General features: G+C 32.2%; 1 protein-coding gene across 7 annotated transcripts in view; it reads left to right on the top strand.

Annotated features, from left to right (window-relative positions):
• The window catches only part of KIF3A (kinesin family member 3A), a 199,943-nt gene that overhangs the window by 14,303 nt on the left and 167,121 nt on the right, over positions 1-18,519 (top strand). For all 7 annotated transcript variants that reach the window (XM_032476695.1, XM_032476691.1, XM_032476694.1 and 4 more), the window contains exons 3-9: positions 255-399; positions 546-630; positions 7,951-8,056; positions 12,377-12,516; positions 12,929-13,126; positions 13,492-13,666; positions 17,043-17,141. In XM_032476695.1, the coding sequence (XP_032332586.1) occupies positions 255-399; positions 546-630; positions 7,951-8,056; positions 12,377-12,516; positions 12,929-13,126; positions 13,492-13,666; positions 17,043-17,141 (948 nt within the window). The remainder of the gene's footprint in view (positions 1-254; positions 400-545; positions 631-7,950; positions 8,057-12,376; positions 12,517-12,928; positions 13,127-13,491; positions 13,667-17,042; positions 17,142-18,519) is intronic.

Genomic DNA, 18,519 nt, shown 5'->3' with positions numbered 1-18,519 from the left:
AAATTTCTTATGATTAGCTACAATTTAAGATTTTACATTTATCTGATTGACTCTAATACTTTAACAGTGCTTTGCTCATGTGGCATACAGTATATTTGTAATTGTTGATAATAAGGGTGAAGTTTATACTAGAATAAATTTAAAATTCAGGGTAGAAATTGCAACATAGTGTCAAAGGAAATAATTGTAGAGGTATGCTATGTTCTGTAGTATTAGACTCTAAAAAAGTGATTGATTCTCTTCATAATTTTCAGGGACTATTTTTGCATATGGACAAACTGGAACAGGCAAAACGTTTACCATGGAAGGTGTTCGAGCTGTTCCTGAACTTAGAGGAATCATTCCAAATTCATTTGCTCACATATTTGGTCATATTGCAAAAGCAGAGGGTGATACAAGGTAAAAGAGAATTCTTTTATTTTCTAATATGAGAAGTACAAACATAAGAAAGATGTAAAGGTACAAATTTTATAAACACATTTAAAAACTGTTCTTACAAATACTTAACTGTTTTTAATATTTAAAAAATCATGTTTTATTTGCAGATTTTTGGTTCGAGTGTCTTATTTGGAAATATATAACGAAGAAGTTCGTGACCTTTTGGGCAAGGATCAGACACAGAGGTTAGAGGTAAGGATAATTGAAACTGGAGTACTTTCCAAAACAATAGAATGTGTACAAAATTAAGGTCTTTTTTGTACGGAAGGTACTTTTAGTGTTTTACTTATTTTTTGGCCCAGTAATATGATGACACTGGTTCAAAAAAAAATATTTTTAACATTTATGCATTGAAAAGTCTTTTTCCTACTTCATTTGCCCCATTTCTCCCCACCCTAAGATAACTACTTTCAGTATCCTTTCAGTGTTCTTTATGTAAATACAAACAAATATAATTTTACTTTACTGCAAAGTAGCATACTGTATGTATTGATTTTTTTAAGTAATATTTTTAAATTAAAATTTTTATTGAGATAAATGTAAATTCACATACAGTTGAATAATACAGAGAGATTAATTACTCTTTACACGGTTTTCCCTAGTGGTAACATTTTACAAAGCTGTAATGCGGTATTACAGCCATTGTATTGATACAATTCACAGATCTTACTCAAATGTGCCCAGTTTGTCTTGTACTAGTTTATGTTGTATACTGTTTTATCACATGTGTAGATTGATAAATCCACTACCACATCAAGTACTAAACAGTTCCACCTCAAAGATGCCTCATGTTGCTCTTCTATAACCACATCCACCTCTTTTGTGACCGCGCCTCTCTGTACCCATCTCTAACCCCTGACAATGTGTAATCTCCTTTCCAGTTATACAATTTTGACGTTTCAAAAATATAATATAAATATAATCATAAAATATGTAACCTTTTGGAATTGACTATTTTCCACTTGGCATAACTCCCCAGAGATCCATTTGAGTTACTGCATGTATCATTAGTTCATTCTTTTTTATTACTGAGTAGCATTGCATGGTGTATATACATACCATAGTTTATTTAATCATTTACCTGTTGGAGGACATCTAGGCTATTTATAGTTTGGGGCTATTGTGAATAAAGCAACTATGAACATTCAAACACAGATTTTTTTTATGTCAAAATAACTTTTTATTCTCTGGTATGAATGCCCAAGAGTACTCCAAAATTGATGTCAGAAGTTTTTAAAGTGTCAAAAATACAGGTATTAAGACTAATCATGAATGTCATCACAAATGCTTGTGTTTTCTGTCTTTTTCCTGAAGGAAAAACTAAACTTTCTGATTGAGAAACTCTAGTTTGAGTACTTTTGGGTAATAAGTTCTCACCAAAGACTGCTTTCATCCGGCATCTTAGAAAAGGGAGGTGTGAAATTACATGTGTAAATATCTGATAATCACAAAATTTGTCAATTGGTACGTTATGCTTTTAACTGACAAATGTAGCTGATTCATATTCATTATATTGTTAAGCTGAGATATAATTCATCCTTTTAAACTGTAAAGTTTACTGATTTTTAGAATAGTCACAAAGTTATGCAACCATTCTAATGTTCTAATTCTAGACATTTTCATTACTCCAGAAAGAAACCCCATGCCCTTTAGAAGTCGCTCCCCATTCCCCCTTCCCCCTGCCTCCTGGTAACCAGTAATTTACTTTCTGTCTCTCTGGATTTGCCTATTGTGGACATTTCATCTCAAGTGGAATCATACAGTTGTGGTGTTTTATGTCTGGCTTCTTTCAGTTAGTGTAATGTTTTCAGGGTTCATCCAGGTTTTAGCATGAATCAGTGTTTCTTTTCTTTCTTTTTTTTTTTTAGCAGTTTTATTGAGATATAATTTACATACCATACAAATTACCCATTTAAAGTATACAGCTGGATGTCTTTTGATATATTCATGCAGTTGTGGATCTGTCACCACAACCAATTTTAGAGCACTTTCATACCGGAAAGAGAAACCCTATACCACTTAGCTGTCACCTTCCAACCCCACTCCTCAATTTTCCCAGTTTTAGGTAGTTACTAACCTTTTTTTTTGTCTCTACAGATTTGCTTATTTTGGTTGTATCTTAAAGGAATAATACAATGTGTGGCCCTTTTTTGAATAGCTTCTTTCACTTAGCATAATTTTTCATGGTTCATCCATGTTGTAGTATATACTGATCCTTTTTTTTTTTTTTTTTTTTTTGCTGAATGACAGTGCATTTTAGGGATATACCACATTTTATTGGTTCTTTCATCAGTTGAACGTTTGAGTTGTTTCTACTTTTTGTCTGTTATGAATAATACTGTTATGAACATTCCTTGTACAAGTTTTTATGTGAATACAGGCATACCTCATTCTATTATGCTTCACTTTATTGTGCTTTGTGGATATTGTGGGTTTTTTTTTTTTTTTAACAAATTGAAGGTTTGTGGCAATCATGCATTGAACAGATCTGTCCAGTACCATTTTTCCAGCAGCATTTTCTTTTCTTTCTTTCTTTTTTTTAAATTTATTAATGTTTTTAATGGCGGTACTGAGGACTGAACCCAGGCTCTTGGTGCATGCTAAACATGCACTCTACCACTGAGCTATACCCTCCCCCTCCAGCAGCATTTTCTTACTTCACGTCTCTGTGTCACATCTGGGTAATTCTTGGAATATTTTGAACTCTCAGCCAGCAAAAAAGATGATGACTTTTTGAAGGCTCAGATGATGGTTAACACTTTTTAGCAATGCTAAAGTTTTTTAAGTATTTTTAAATTAAGGTACAGACATTATTTCTTTTAGACATAATGCTTTTGCACACTTAATAGACTACAGCATAGTGTAGTGTAAATGTAACTTTTAAAAGCACTGAGAAACCAAAAAATTTGTGTCACTCACTTTATTGTGGTGGTCTGGAACTGAACCTGCAATATCTTCAAACTATTTTTTTCAGTTCTCTTGGTTATACATCAATGAATGCAATTGTTAGATAATGTGGTAACTAATTTTGACCATTTGAGGAACTGCTAGACTGTTTTCACAGTGGCTGTGCCATTTTACATCCCCATCAGCAATATATGAAGTATCCAATTTCTCTGCATCCTCCTCAACGCTTGTATTGTCTGTCTTTTATTATAGCCATTTTAGTGGGCTTGATTTCCATTGCCCTAATGGCTAATGATGTTGAACATCTTTTCATGCCATTTGTTTATCTTCTTTGGAGAAATTTCTGTTCAGATCCATTGCTCATATTTAATTGGGTCTTTCTCTTTTGGTTACTGAGTTGTAATAATTCTCTATATACTGCAGATATAAGTTTGTTAACAGAGATATGATTTCCAGAAAATTTTTCCCATCTATGCATTGTCCTTTCACTTTCTTGATATCTTTTGAAACATAAAAGTTTAAAATTTTGATCATGTCTAATTTATTTATGTTTAGATTTATTGCTTGCACTTAGGTGTTATATCTAAGAAACCATTGCTTCATCTAAGTCCACAAAGATTTATGCCTTTGTTTTCTTCTAAGAGGTTTTTTATTATAGTTTTAGCTCTTATATTTGGGTCATTCATTGTGAGCTAATTTTTTGTATATCTTGTGAGGTAGAGGACCAACTTCATTCTTTTGCGTATGGATACCCAGTTGTCTCGACACCATTTATTGAAAAGACTATTTTCCTCCCATTGTACTTTGCTTTTTTTCACTGAACAATGGTTTGTGGCAATCTTTCCATATCAGTGTGGAGAAAGTGTCCTCATTCTTTTTTTTTGTCCTTTTTTAAAGTTGCATAGTATCCTTTGTATAGACGTAATTTTAATTTATTTAGCCAACCTTCTGTTGATGAACACTTGGGTTGTTTCAGATCTTTTGCTGTCACAAACAGTTATATACTAAATAGCCTTGTACATTTGACATTTCATATGTGTGCAGGCATATTTGAGGATAAATTTCTGAAGCAGGTTTAATGAGTCAAGTGGTAAATGATAGGTAATTATTGCCAGATATGTTAATATTTTAGCATATGAGGCAAACATAAATAAAAGATTAGTCTTTAAAATATTAATACTGGAATTTTGATTGGAATCGCATTGTCCATAAAATAATTAGAGAATAATGTATGTAGAATAACAGTAGGATAGAATATAGAATAATAGTAGCCACCATGGTAGAATGATGTAGAATACATTTAGAATAACAGCAGCTGCTGTTACTATGTTTTTATGATGTGGTAGTGGGCATTCAGAACAGTAAATTATGGTAGTAGTACATACTTTATTTCATTTACTCCTCCAAACAGTTCATTTTGTGCATATGAAAACTGAAAACTAGAGGGGTTTCCTGACTTGCTTATGTGGCCGGTGAATGGATTAAGGATCAAAAGATTGGTTTCTGAGATTCTATCATCTTAGCTTAAATTCTGGCTCTGATCTCTTGAGCAGGTTACTTAATCTCTATGAGCCTTAATGTTGCTGCATGAAAATGGGAATAATAATAATATAATAATAATAATAATAATAATAATAATAATAATAATAATAATAATAATAATAATAATAATAATAGTATTTACCTTATAGGATTGTTGCCAACATTAACAAATAAGTACAAAAAGTTAAAATCAATGTTTGGCACATAATAAACTATTAAATAAATGTTTGCTGTTTTTTATTTCTTTTTAAGTTTATGATATAAACTGAGCTTTTGGAGCAGTATATTACAGGCTTAGGGATTATTTGTGTTTGTTGGACTTTAGTGAAGACTTATTCTGTAATGATAATATGTAGGTCAATTGTAGAGATAAGTTTCTTTTTTGGTAGTTGTCATCCTTAGTTTTGATGGATACTTTAATTCTATGCTTTTTACCTTTTAAAAGTTATTGTTTTATTGCACAGATTATTCGAATAAAAATTATTTGGAAAGATCATTTCCGTTTTTGTACAAGTAATTAGATCAGATTTATTCTCCGGAAGTATTATCAATGGTTCTGAACCAAATTAGACCCAATGCCACTTCTTTCAACATATATTTTGTAATGCCCCTTTGACTATCCTGAAATAAAATTCATAGATGATAAAAGTCTATCTACACACAGAATTTTAAAAATATCAATATACTGCCCAATTATAAAAGAGAATAAAAGTACTTAAAAAAATAAAATGCTAGTATTTCAGTATATAAAAGTTTAGATGTGACCGCACTCAGCCACATAATGAAGTAATCAGAAGCATATATAATCATTATGACTGTAACAGCTACAAACGCAGACTTGCTGGTATGCTATATTGGTGATCTAAACACCTTAGTTGTTATTTTCAATTACATGGTCTTTTAAAATAGTAATTAGCCCTTATAAGAGTTTTGAGCAAAATGAAGTAGTTCTTTCCTCAGTTTTCATGTGTTCCTATGGAAAAGCACTTTGTCTTTATATATGAAATAGAGTTAGGATCTAGATTCAGGGAATTGTAAATTGTTTTTTCACCCATGAGTATCTGACATCCAGCACTGTATGGTGCAATTCATTGAAATCATTCCACCAATTTCAGGGTGTTTAGTATCCCGGGCCCCTACCTATGAATACTAATAGTGTCCTTAACTGAACCAGAAACTCCCCCCAAAATTTCTAAAACATTCTGGGCAAGGGAGTAACTGCCCCCCCATTGAGATCCATTGTTTTGGTTTTATAAACTATTTGTTACATAAATTAAATTCTGGTGTTCTTAAGGAAAAAATTCTTTGATAGCATCACTACTCAGTTTTTTAAGGTTTCACAAACAAATAATAATAGACAGTAATATATGTTACTTACTCATATTTACATGCCTCACTTCTAGATAAACTTGCCCCCTCTGAATCAGACTCATTACCAGATTTACTCTTTGAGTTTCCAGCTGTACCTAGACCATAGTTAGGTTACCAGGACCCTCTAACAAATGTGAAGACCAGGGCCCTCTAATGAGGGTAAATACCAGGGGTGTATCTGAGAATGATTAATTCTTTCATTTCTTTTCTCTCCTTTCAGTGGGGTCTCCTCCCAAACCAGGGCCAGCATCCCCTAAGGAGGATCAAAATCAAGGAGAGAAAGCAGGATTCAAACTCATGTACTGAGACACTCACACATACACCCAAGATAAAAGCCAAACCAATTCTGGAAGACTCACTTTGATACAATAGTATAAAAGCGTATACATAAGGAATTTTATGCCATTTTCTTTCCCTTTGGCAAAACAGTTCTAGTTGAGTATGTGTTAGAGTCTTAAGAGCCACTGAGGGGCCATCATTCCTCAGAGTCTCAGGAATATTGGGACTATGTGGTGTTACAGTAAAATATCATTTTCTTTCTTTTCATGGGAGCATAGCTGAAGATCTCCCAGTTTTTGCAAAATATACCCTGGGGGACAAAAAGATTGAACAGAGCTCTCATTAACCATTATTCTTTCACGTGGCAGGCATTACCGACAGGTAGATCAGTATCTGGCATCGTCTCAGGATTGCAATTCCCTAGCACAAGAATGGAATGTTTCCTACCTGCCATTCCAGACAGTGTTGCAGATGAGCCTTGGTCTAATGGGGAATTTCTTGGTGCTGGATGACCAAGGGACTTCTCCACCCGGAAGGGAAAGTCCAATTAAAGCGGCACTCTGTTCAAAACCATATGACCGAGTCCTACTCATTCCCCCTGCAAAAAGTAAAATTCCAGTCAAGGCAGCCCAGTGAGAGAGGAATGCCTTGGTGTCATCATATGCGAGGTTCCACCACTTAACCAGAGATGCCTTACAGACCAGGACCAGAACCGTGTTTCCTTTACCACAGAATCAAAAGCACCATGGGCCACAATGCCCGCTTAGTGGCAAGTGCTCAGGGCTGTCCCTGAGACAGAAGTGCTCAAGGAGATGCTGAACAAGTGGATTTTGTATTTTTTTCTGTATTTTACAGATTTAAAATACTGTCTGTATTTTAGATAAGTCTATCCTAAATACATCCTTCAAACTTGGTGAAACTTCTCATAAAGTTACTTACAGAAAGGTAGTATTTTTACATGGATGCCATAGATCTGATTATTTCACTGTGTGAAATTCTCCAGTGGCTTCAAATTGCTGTTACAATAAAGACCAATAACTATGCTTAATCTTATCTCCACCTCCCTCTATAGCTAGATAACCCACCTGTTTCCCCCTTTGCTTTCTACTCTTTACCTGGCTTTTGTTTTTTGGTTGTTTTTTAATTTTTAAAGAACCTAGTTTCTACACCGTCCCATTTTAGGATTTTTGCATGTACTCTTTCCCTCCTATTCCAATATAATTTTTGTGTGTAATTATTCATTTGTATATTCTCCATGTACGTTGCCACCTTGACAAGTGTAGAAACTATGTCTACCTTGTTTATCACTGTATCCTTACTATCTAGCAGTGTATTCAACACATAGTAGATATTTAGTAAATAACTGGGAGAATTATGGATATATGTGAAAAGTTTTATGGTTTTTTTCTTTAGGTTAAAGAAAGACCTGATGTGGGAGTTTATATCAAAGATTTATCAGCTTATGTGGTAAATAATGCTGATGACATGGATAGAATTATGACACTGGGCCACAAAAATCGTAAGTATAGTGCATAATTGTGATTAAACCTTTATGTCTGGAGTAGCCTGGTTTAGAAGCAAAGCTGGTGTGGCATTTTGCCTGTGAAGACTGGGTATTTACATTTTTCAAAAATCCTGCCTCTTTGATTATATATTGTGTGAAAAGCATCTGTGAATGGAAGATATGATAGACTGCTTTTCATGCCGACCAAATTTTGTGTCTTAATAATAGTGCTATGTCTTTGAGACTCTTGTGTATCTGTCTCTTTGTAACATTTATTGAGCACTTCCTATATGGTAAGTGCTTGTGCTAATGCTTTATGAGAATGATCTCTTTTAATCCTGAAAGTGGACTAAGAAGATAATAAATTCCTATATTGTGACTGAGGAAACTGAGACTTAAATTAATTTGTCCAAGGTCGTATACTATTTAGTAAGTAAGAGTTAGTATTTGAATCTACACCATTAGTCAGCATTAACCAGGCACTATAGTGCCTCCCTTTTGTTGACCAAAAAAGCAAATAAAATTAAATTAAATGGCATTCTTTCAAGAAATCACTTCACATTTTTTCTAAATAAAGAGCTTCAGCAATATTGCTAATGCCCCAGGCCCAGTACTAATGAAGCTGCTGACAGCAGAGACTAGAGGTAACAGGTAAGAGCACAAGACATGATCATTTTTTAAAAGTTTTTTTGACTAGATTAAAAATCTAGCAAACTCAAGGAAATGAAACAAAAAATTGAAAAAATCAGTTTCATTCTTATAAACCAAGTAATAGAAAGAAAAAGACCAAATTTTAATAGGAAATGAGCAAAAGATACATATGAATATGTTTACGAAGAACTGTACACAGCAATAAACATATGAAAAGATGTTCAACTTCACAAGTAATAAGGAAAACGCATATTAAAGCAACAGTGGGAAATATTTTCCCCATCAGTTTAGATAAAGGGAGATCCAGGTTGGTGAGGCTCTAAACAAATGGGCACTGGTGATGGGAATATAAAGTGATATAGCTTTTTTGAAGGGTAGGATAGCAGCATCTGTTGACGTTTTAAGAATGCATTCTTTTTGACTCACTGTCTGCATTTCTAGATATATAGTCTAGAAAAATATTTTTAGGTGTAGACCAAAAACAGAAAACCTTATTGCAGTACTCTGTGTGATAGCAAAAAGTTTGACACACTATAAATATCAATAAAATACTGGTTATATAAATTATGGTACAAAAATACTGTGAACTAGACTATAATGAGGCTGTAAGAAAAATAATGGGTTAAATGTACATGTAGAGGCCTGCAAGATTTTCAAGATACATTGTTAAATGAAAAAGAAAGCTAGTTAACACAGTGTCTCCTGCATCATCCCATTTATATATGTGTAAAAAAGCTGAATTAGAATACTGTATGTTTATGTTAGAATACTATATGTATATGTCACTTTATGTTTTTTGTATATTTGTATTTTGAATTTTTTACACCAGGAATATGTTCATGTATTGCTTATTTTATTTAAAAATTTTTTTAACATAGAATCCATTCACAGTAGTGACCAAAATCTTCCATTAGCTTTACCCAAGAATTAATTTAACTTGGTATGTGACATTTGTTGAAGGGAAATGAAAAAATTCCAAGAGAAATGAAAGGATAAGGAGATTTGAAGAACTAAGATAGCAGACAGAAAGATACTCTTAATTAATAAATAGACTGAATTCAAGAATTAAACAATTAGTACAAATAGTCAACTAGAAAAGTTTTCACATAAAAATACAAAATTTATCACATTGAAATATAGTAAAATAACTCTAGTGGAAATAGCAGAGGGTGGAAATATGACAATAAAAGCTGCTATTCAAAATAGATGAAAAATTGATACAAATATAAAATTTCTATCTATTTTGTACAGGTGGTCATAGTATAGAAATAGTTTTGCACTGAAGAAAATAAGTCATTAATCTCATGAACAAATACACAGCCTGCCTAGCAGCTAAAATGCACACGTAAAATAGTTAGATACATTTATATTGTGGGCATCATTGTAAATAGATTTAATATTTCTGCAGGGGAGTGTTTTTCAGCCTTTAAATCATGATTCTTCTTTTTAAAAAATTGTCTTTTTGCATAGGTAATCCATACACATGGTATAAAATTGAAAGGCACAGAAGTATGTGTTGAAAAACAAGTCTCTCTCCTACCCTTGTGTCTTAATCACCTGGTTCCCATCCCTGGCGGCAACCTCTGTTAGTTTCTCAGGTGCCCTTCCTGGTATAGTCTATGTGTGCCCAAGTTTGTGTGTTTTTAGGGAGAGTACCTGTTCTCTATCTTTATGAGTCGGATAATAGTATTCTTTATTCACTTAACAATGTTATCTTGGAGATCATTTCACATTAACACATACTAGTACATGTATAGTCATTTCTAAGTAACTATATAGTAGTTATTTCATTGGATGGATCCACCTAATTTATTTACCCAGTCTTTTATTGATTGGCTTTGGGTTGCTTTCACTCTTGCTATTATGATCAGTACTGCAGTAAATATTCTTATATATACATGAGTTTATACACATGCAGGAATATTTATAGGGTAAATTTTTTCATACCTTCTTGAAAAACATAAAAATTTAATTTTTTATACAAAAGTAAATATTTTGACAAAAATTACAACCGTGCAAGTGCTTTGTCTTATTTCCATTATGTGATATGTCAGTAGGTTGGAGCATTCATTCTACTTGATTACTGCAAGCTGTTCTCTTTTAGGGATTATGAAGTTCAGTGTAGTCACTTTTGATAGCATATGTGTTGCATTGCTTTATTTTCACAACCAGAATTGTAGAAAAATCACAATCCATAAATAGCATGCTTTACTTATAGTGTAAAAACAATAGGTATTAAAATATTTAATGACTTCTTCAAGTTACATGTTCTTTCCCACTCCAAATTGGAAAACACTGCTACAGTTTGATTTGATAACCACACAGCCATAAAACTATTCCTCTCCTTTGACCTGCTAGTTCCAGTTTAGAAAATACATCCCATGCATATAACTCTAAAGTGAAAGGTGTCTGCTCAAAGATACTCACATTAGTGTTCTTTATGAAGACCTAAAATAAGAAATAATCCCAAGAGAATAACAAAATCAATTTTAGTGAAAATTCAAGTTATGTTTAAAGGGAAATATATGTAGGAGATAAGTGGAAAAAACCAGAAGATAAAATAAGACCTACTACTCTGTGGAAATATGTATATGTGTCACTACTGATTAGATGATTTGAAGTGGTGTAAGATTTACTAGTTTTTTAAAATATTTTTGGAAAAATTTATAAATTCATAATTTGATTTAAAAGAAAATAGAAAAATATAGTATGGAGTCACAAATCTTTGCATTTTCTTTCACTGATTTTTTCTTTTACCTTCTTTCATTGGGCTTTACTGTATCAGTGCAATTTATGTCCTAGTTATGACTTCTATAGCCTTTTGCTAATGAAGAATATCCTTTTAATGTTTAAATTCTAAAATCACATCTTGCATGGAGAAGTTCTACATGAATATATAGTAGGAAAATAGTTTTGACATTGGGTAAAATTAACATAATGCTTTTAAAATACTTTGGAATCTAAGGAAAGAAAAAATACATGCCTATTGTAAAAACTGAAACAGACTTTTTTCCCCCTTTATTCATACCTTTTTCTTTGCACGATATATTCATGTAAAATATTTATGCATACATAAATTTGTAGTATATTTTGAATGGATTCTTTTCTTTTACAGAAATGGAATTACACTATATATTCCTGTCTTTTTTCTCTCATTCACATATTGTTGGTATCTTTCCATGTCATTCAGATCTACCTTATTTTTTTTTACAGACTGTTTAGTAATCCATAGTGTGACTATTCTTTAGTTAATTAACTGCTGTCCTATTGGTTGTTTCTGATCTTGCTGTTGCAGACAATACTGCACTGACTAACCTTGTATCATCTGATGTATATACATGCAAGCATTCCTGTGGTTTAGATTCCCAGAATATAACACTTTGTAGAAGCATCTGAAATAGCAGTAATTTTTCAAATTATTTAACATGTGTTTTTATGTGAATTAGTTATTTGTTTAGGCCAGTAATACTTGGAATTGAAATTAAATGTTTTATCCTAAAAACTTGTTTAATAGGAAAAAATTACAGGTTTTTGATTATCAACATAAATTGTCAGGGAAATTTCTAATAATGGCTAAATACATCTAACCATTTATGTTTTTGCCATGCTCTCTGGTTTTTGGCTGGATATTATTTTTAAAGGAATTCCATATTAACATACTTTTAAATAATTTTTTTATTTTAGGTTCTGTTGGTGCAACTAATATGAATGAACACAGTTCCCGTTCCCATGCCATCTTTACAATTACTATAGAATGCAGTGAAAAAGGCGTTGATGGTAACATGCATGTGAGGATGGGAAAGCTCCATCTTGTAGATCTTGCTGTAAGTAATAGGATGCTACCTAAGTGATAACTCTTATGATTTCTTTCTTTTTTCTTTTCTTTTTTTTTATAAGTGAATAGAAATTCAAGTGAAAAGAAGTGATTATATATAATTTTAAGTTTTACTTGTGTATATGTTTAACTTATTCTTAATTATGGAATATTTCAAACCTATACAAAAGTAGATAGAATAAATCGTACGATGATTTCCCATGTACCTATCACCCAGTTTCAACATTTATCAGTTCATGCCAGTCATGTTTCATCTCTACTCTCAGCTACTTCTTTCCTTCCAGTATTATTTTGCAGTGAATTCCAGGTATAATATCAGATTTTTTTTTACTGTTAAAATACTTTTTTTGAACTTTGGTGTTTTTTGTTTTAGCTTTATTTTTGTCTCTGTTTATTGCTAGGGTTCAGAAAGACAAGCAAAAACTGGAGCTACTGGACAGCGCCTAAGAGAAGCTACAAAAATCAATCTTTCGCTTTCCACCCTTGGTAATGTAATTTCCGCCTTGGTTGATGGAAAAAGCACTCATGTGCCTTACCGTAACTCTAAATTGACTCGTCTTCTTCAGGATTCCTTAGGAGGAAATTCAAAAACCATGATGGTAAGACTTAACTGGTGGTTTAGCTATCATCAGGCAAATTTAAGTTTCCTGTTTATGCTAGTAATTGGTATTCATCACATTTTAAAAACTATTATGTTACTTTTTAAGATATATGGTTATTTTTTAATACATCATGATTTAGTAGCTCGTAATTGTATTGTTTGGAAACCTGTGTGGTGATGCCCTCTTTTGTAAGAAGGCCAGAGTGGAAATATGATCCAGAATTCTTTTTGATATATTACTGATACTGATATATTATTAATAATGATATATCCATAATTCATATATTCATATTATATATGTTCATAATGGTATTAATTTTAATGGTGTCAAGTGTAAAGTGTTTCATATTTCTAATTTAACAGTGTGCAAATATTGGGCCAGCAGATTACAATTATGATGAAACCATCAGTACTTTACGATATGCTAATCGTGCTAAGAATATTAAAAATAAAGCCAGAATTAATGAAGATCCAAAGGATGCTTTGCTTCGTCAATTTCAGAAAGAAATAGAAGAACTGAAAAAAAAGCTTGAAGAAGGTAACTTTTTCTCAAAATATTAGTCTTACCAGTAAGTTGCTTAACTGGTGTTCTAATAAAAACTGCCTGTTAAAAATTCTTTGGGCTTCTAACACTGATATTTAAAGGAATATTTCTGCAAGGTAACTTGATATGTACTTTAGCATTTTCATATTACACTCAAGTAAAATTATATAATATTGGCATATATGATTCTTAAAATTCATTTAATTTAAACCTCCCAGTCCCCATGATCTTTCATATAACCACTTATTAAATAATGAAGTTTTGTTTGTCTCTGTGTGAGAACAAGTTCTACCATGTATGTGTTCAGTGAAAATGACCAGAGTTCTTTGCAATAGTTCTTAAATAGTCACTTTTGTTTGATGTAAACAAAGGGAGTCATGGGTAAACCTACTTTACTGTAAATAAAAATTCATTGCTTGAAAATTCTTAAATTTGAACATGAGATTCTGTTTTGGAAATTCTTTTCTAACAAGATGGTATTAGAAAGTTAGAATATTTGAAGACCTTATTCATGAGGGTAAGAAATTTACCATCCATCATTAGGTGCTCAGTGACTCCCTGAACCTTCCTGCTAAGAACTAGCTGGTAGAGGGCTCCTTTGCAAACCAGATGAATAGAGGGCTTTGAAATTTCTTCTCTTTAGTCTGGGGAAACTGGTTAGATCAGATATGAAATCCAGAGATGGCAACATCATAAACGTTTGGAAAAGATGCTGATTCAATAAACTTGAGTAAAATTGTTGAGGAAAAGCAGTAATGAAGCTGCTTCTTAGGTAATGAAATTTGGTATTTTAAATGTGACCACTAGGTGGTATTTATAGTCAGTATGTTTTAAAGATTGAAAATTTCTTAATTTGTTAATGTTGAGTTCATACCTTTATTTTGCTGACTTAAAAATATTTTTTATTGTGGTAAAATATACGTAACATGAAATTCTCCATTTTAACTACTATTGTATACAGTTCTGTGGCATTAAGTATACATTCACATTGTTCTGCAATAATCACCACCATCCATCTCCAAGACTTTTTAATTATCCCAAGATGAAACTATACCCATTAAACACCAACTCCCCATCCCTCTCTCTCCCTCACTCTCTGGTAACCCACTCTTCTACTTTTTATTTCTATGAATTTGATTATTCTAGGTACCCCATATAAGTAGAATTATATGTATCCTTTTGTGTCTGGCTTATTTTACTTAGCATACGTCCTCAGTGTTCCATATTGTAGCTTATGTCAGAATTTCCGTCCTTTTAAAGGCTGTATAATATTCCACTGTGTGTATATACCATGTCTATTTATCCCTTCATTCATTGATAGACACTTGGGTTACTTCTACATTTTGACTATTGTGAATAATGCTGCTTTGTATGTGGGTGTACAAATACCTGTTTGAGTCCTTGCTTTCAGTTCTTTTGGGTATATACCCAGAAGTGGAATTGCTGGATAATATAAAAATATAATAAATTTCATTTTATTTATGTTCTTATGATATTTTGTTTTTATAATCCAGTTAACAGTTTTATAATCCAGTTAATAGAATTGATTAAACAATTCAAAAAATAGACAAAAATGTTAAAAGAATAATTTTTTAACTTTCTATGTTGAAATAATTTTAGACTTACAGAAAAAACAAGTACAGCAAGGAAAGTTCCTTTATACCCCTTTTCACCCAGCTTCCCATAATGTTAAACATCTTACATAATCAGGGTGCAATTATTGACACCAGAAGTTTACAGTGATGTAAACTTATTAGCTAATCCACAGATCTTACTAGAATTTTGACAATTTTCTGTCTAATACCCCTTTTCTCTAGTCCAGAACCCAACTGAGGGTCACACGTTGCATTTAGTTGTCATGTCTTTTTAGTCTCCTCCAGTCCCCAGTTCCTCAGTCTTTCTTTGCCTTTTATGATTTTGACACTTTTGAAGCATACTGGTCATGTATTAGTAGAGTGTTCCTCAATTTGGATTTATCTATAGTTCTCTCATAATTATTCTGCAAGTTTTCTCTACTATAAATCTATTATTATTTTCTTTGAAATTAATGTGTATCTCATGGGGAGATACTTTGAGATTTTACAAAGGTCCTGTTTCTCATCATACTTTCTTCAATCTAATTTTAGCATCTACCAAGGTTTCTTGCCTACAACAATAGTTCTGTGGCATTTGCTCAGTGGTTACTTTCTCTTCCCATCATTCCTACTCATGTTTAGTGTTTAGAATTCTATTGTAAAGGAGAGCAGTCTCTTCTCCCCTACTTATTTATTTACCCAAATATTTATTTATATCAGTATGGACTCATGGATATTTATTTTAGTCAGTGGCTTATAATATAGTAATTTCATTACTTATTTTATTGTTGAAATTGTTCCAGCTTTGACCATTTAGGAGCTGCAATATCCTTTCAGCATACTCCTATCAGTTTGTTTTTTGAGCACTTCCTTATTTCCTGGCACCATAGCTGTTTTGGGCTCAGTTTGTGTTTTCTCTACCTTCCATCTATTTCGCCCTAGTTCCTTTCATTGGAGAATGGTATTTAGAAACTAAAATTTGGTTATTAGGTATGCTCATTGCTCCCAGGGTGTCATTGTTTCTAGGCCTAAATAACAAATATTTTTAAGTTTTTTAATCTTAAAAACATTTTTTAATCAAAATATTTTTAATGAATTTCTTCTCCCAAGACTGTGGTTTCTTTCCATCTTTTATTTACAGGTTCAAATATTATCTTATGATAAATGTATATTTACTTTTCCCCCCCAGTTATCTTTATTTTCTTAGAAATTTCACATGGGGACAGCGGTAATTTTAAATAAGTACTTTGAAGGTAATGTACTGATTTACATTAATAGTAGTTTAATTATTCCCTATTTAATTTTTTAAATTAACATAGTCATCGTACAAATAAGCCCTTCTTATTTTTAATTATTTTTTGTGATGTAGTCCTAAAAGTGGGATCACTGTTTTAGATGACAGTTTCATAGCTCTTAAAACATAAACAGGTTGGATGAGTTATTTAAAATCTTAAAACAGAAAACTGAGGAGAAAATGATCCTCAAAAGTGGTCAATAGTTTTTAAAGATTGAAATAATAACTCTAACATGTAACATTTAGAACTGCATTTAAACTAATCATTTGAAATTTTAAGTGGGTCAGAATTTTAACGTCTCTTTAGGAACTTAAAAAAAATAATGCCTCTGTGTACATCGTATCTGCTTCTGAGGTTAGCATATCTGATACACTGTCTAGGAATATTAAAATAAGGTTTGTTTAGGGCACAAAAACTTAATGAAGAAAGTTGATACAGATACTTCTTAAATAGCCAATGACCTGGTACAGAATAAAAATCATTGTATTAACTCTGTTCAAGGGGAAGAAATATCAGGCTCTGATATCAGTGGGTCAGAGGAGGAAGATGATGAAGAGGGTGAGATTGGAGAAGATGGAGAGAAAAGGAAAAAAAGAAGGGGTAAGTTCTTTTTAGTGTTCTAGAAATTAACTGAAATTGCTGCCTCATGATAGTTTAACATTCCTAGGGCATTTGGGCCATTTTTAATTGTGGTAGCACTTTGAACAGAGGAAGTCTGCCATATACCTGGTTAACTTTGCATATTTTTCCCCTCCTATACTGATCTCCTTTTTCAGGATGAATCACCATTACCATATGTTGTTGTTGTTTTTTTTAAACAATTTATAGTTATAAAAATCTGTGATAGTATAAAATTTCATGTAGGGTTTTAATTTTATCTGAGGGCTTTTATCTATGCTAGGGACCTAACTTTAGGAAATTAGGATGATGTGGAGCTTTTATGAAGCATGATTACACTTTAGAAGTCATTGGATTTTTTAGTAATAAATTTGTAGGAGGATTCTATTTTTTAATAGAATGTAAAATGTATTCTTTTTATAAAATGTACTCCCATTCTCACTCTATAACAGGACATTTGTTGGCAGTAAGACTGTTTATTGTGGTAAAGATATAGATGACATGCAAAAGAGAGAGAGGCATATTATAATGGCCTACATTTCAAACCTTTTTGCCCTAAATATTTGTTTCAGAACTCTCTTCCATTAATGTGGATCATTGTTTTCAAGCTGGTGCATATTTTGCTTGTCTTATTAAAATGTTGTTGCTGAAAATAAACCCATCACTGCTTGATCAGGAGTCCCAAATTTAAAAGTCATAATAAAGATTCTGTAACTTCAAGAGACAGGAAAAACATGATTTAGAGCAAGAGCTGGCAAGTCTCCTGGCCAAATCCAGCCTAACTACTTGTTTTTATAGATAAATTTTTATTTAAAAAACCATGCTCATTTGTTTAAATTCTGGTCTACGACTGCCTTCACATGAGTCTGTATGGCCTGCAAAACCTAAAGCACTTATCATCTGTCCCTTTACAGAAAATGTTTGCTGCCCTGATTTCGAGAAATGGTTCTGTGTTCATACCTATTTCTTCACAAAGTAAACTATTCAAAGCTAAAGGAGATAGTAGATTTGTTAAAAATTAAATTTTAAATAGAAAAAAATGCCGCTGCTTAATATGTTAAAATATCTAATAGTAAAATATCTTCCTTCCAGGCTTAGAAATTTTAAAATTTTCAGTGAGCCTTTCTAAGTTTTGCTGTGAAACCTTAAACATACATAATTATATATGATAGTTTGCTGTTTTGGAGGGGAAGGAGTGAAACTGGAGACAAAGCTGTCTGTATTAAAGAGTAATGTATCATTGCTGTAATTTTAATTGTTCGTGACTTTAAAATGTAAAACTCAGTTCCTTTAACTTATCAACCTTAATAGTTTAAATAGACTTAAGTGTCACCAAATGACTAATTTTTTATTCTTGTCA

This window comes from Camelus ferus, chromosome 3 (assembly GCF_009834535.1).
Source record: "Camelus ferus isolate YT-003-E chromosome 3, BCGSAC_Cfer_1.0, whole genome shotgun sequence".
NCBI lineage: Eukaryota > Metazoa > Chordata > Mammalia > Artiodactyla > Camelidae > Camelus > Camelus ferus.
Note: the sequence above shows the minus strand (reverse complement) of the source record. Positions and strands in the feature narration are given on the sequence as shown.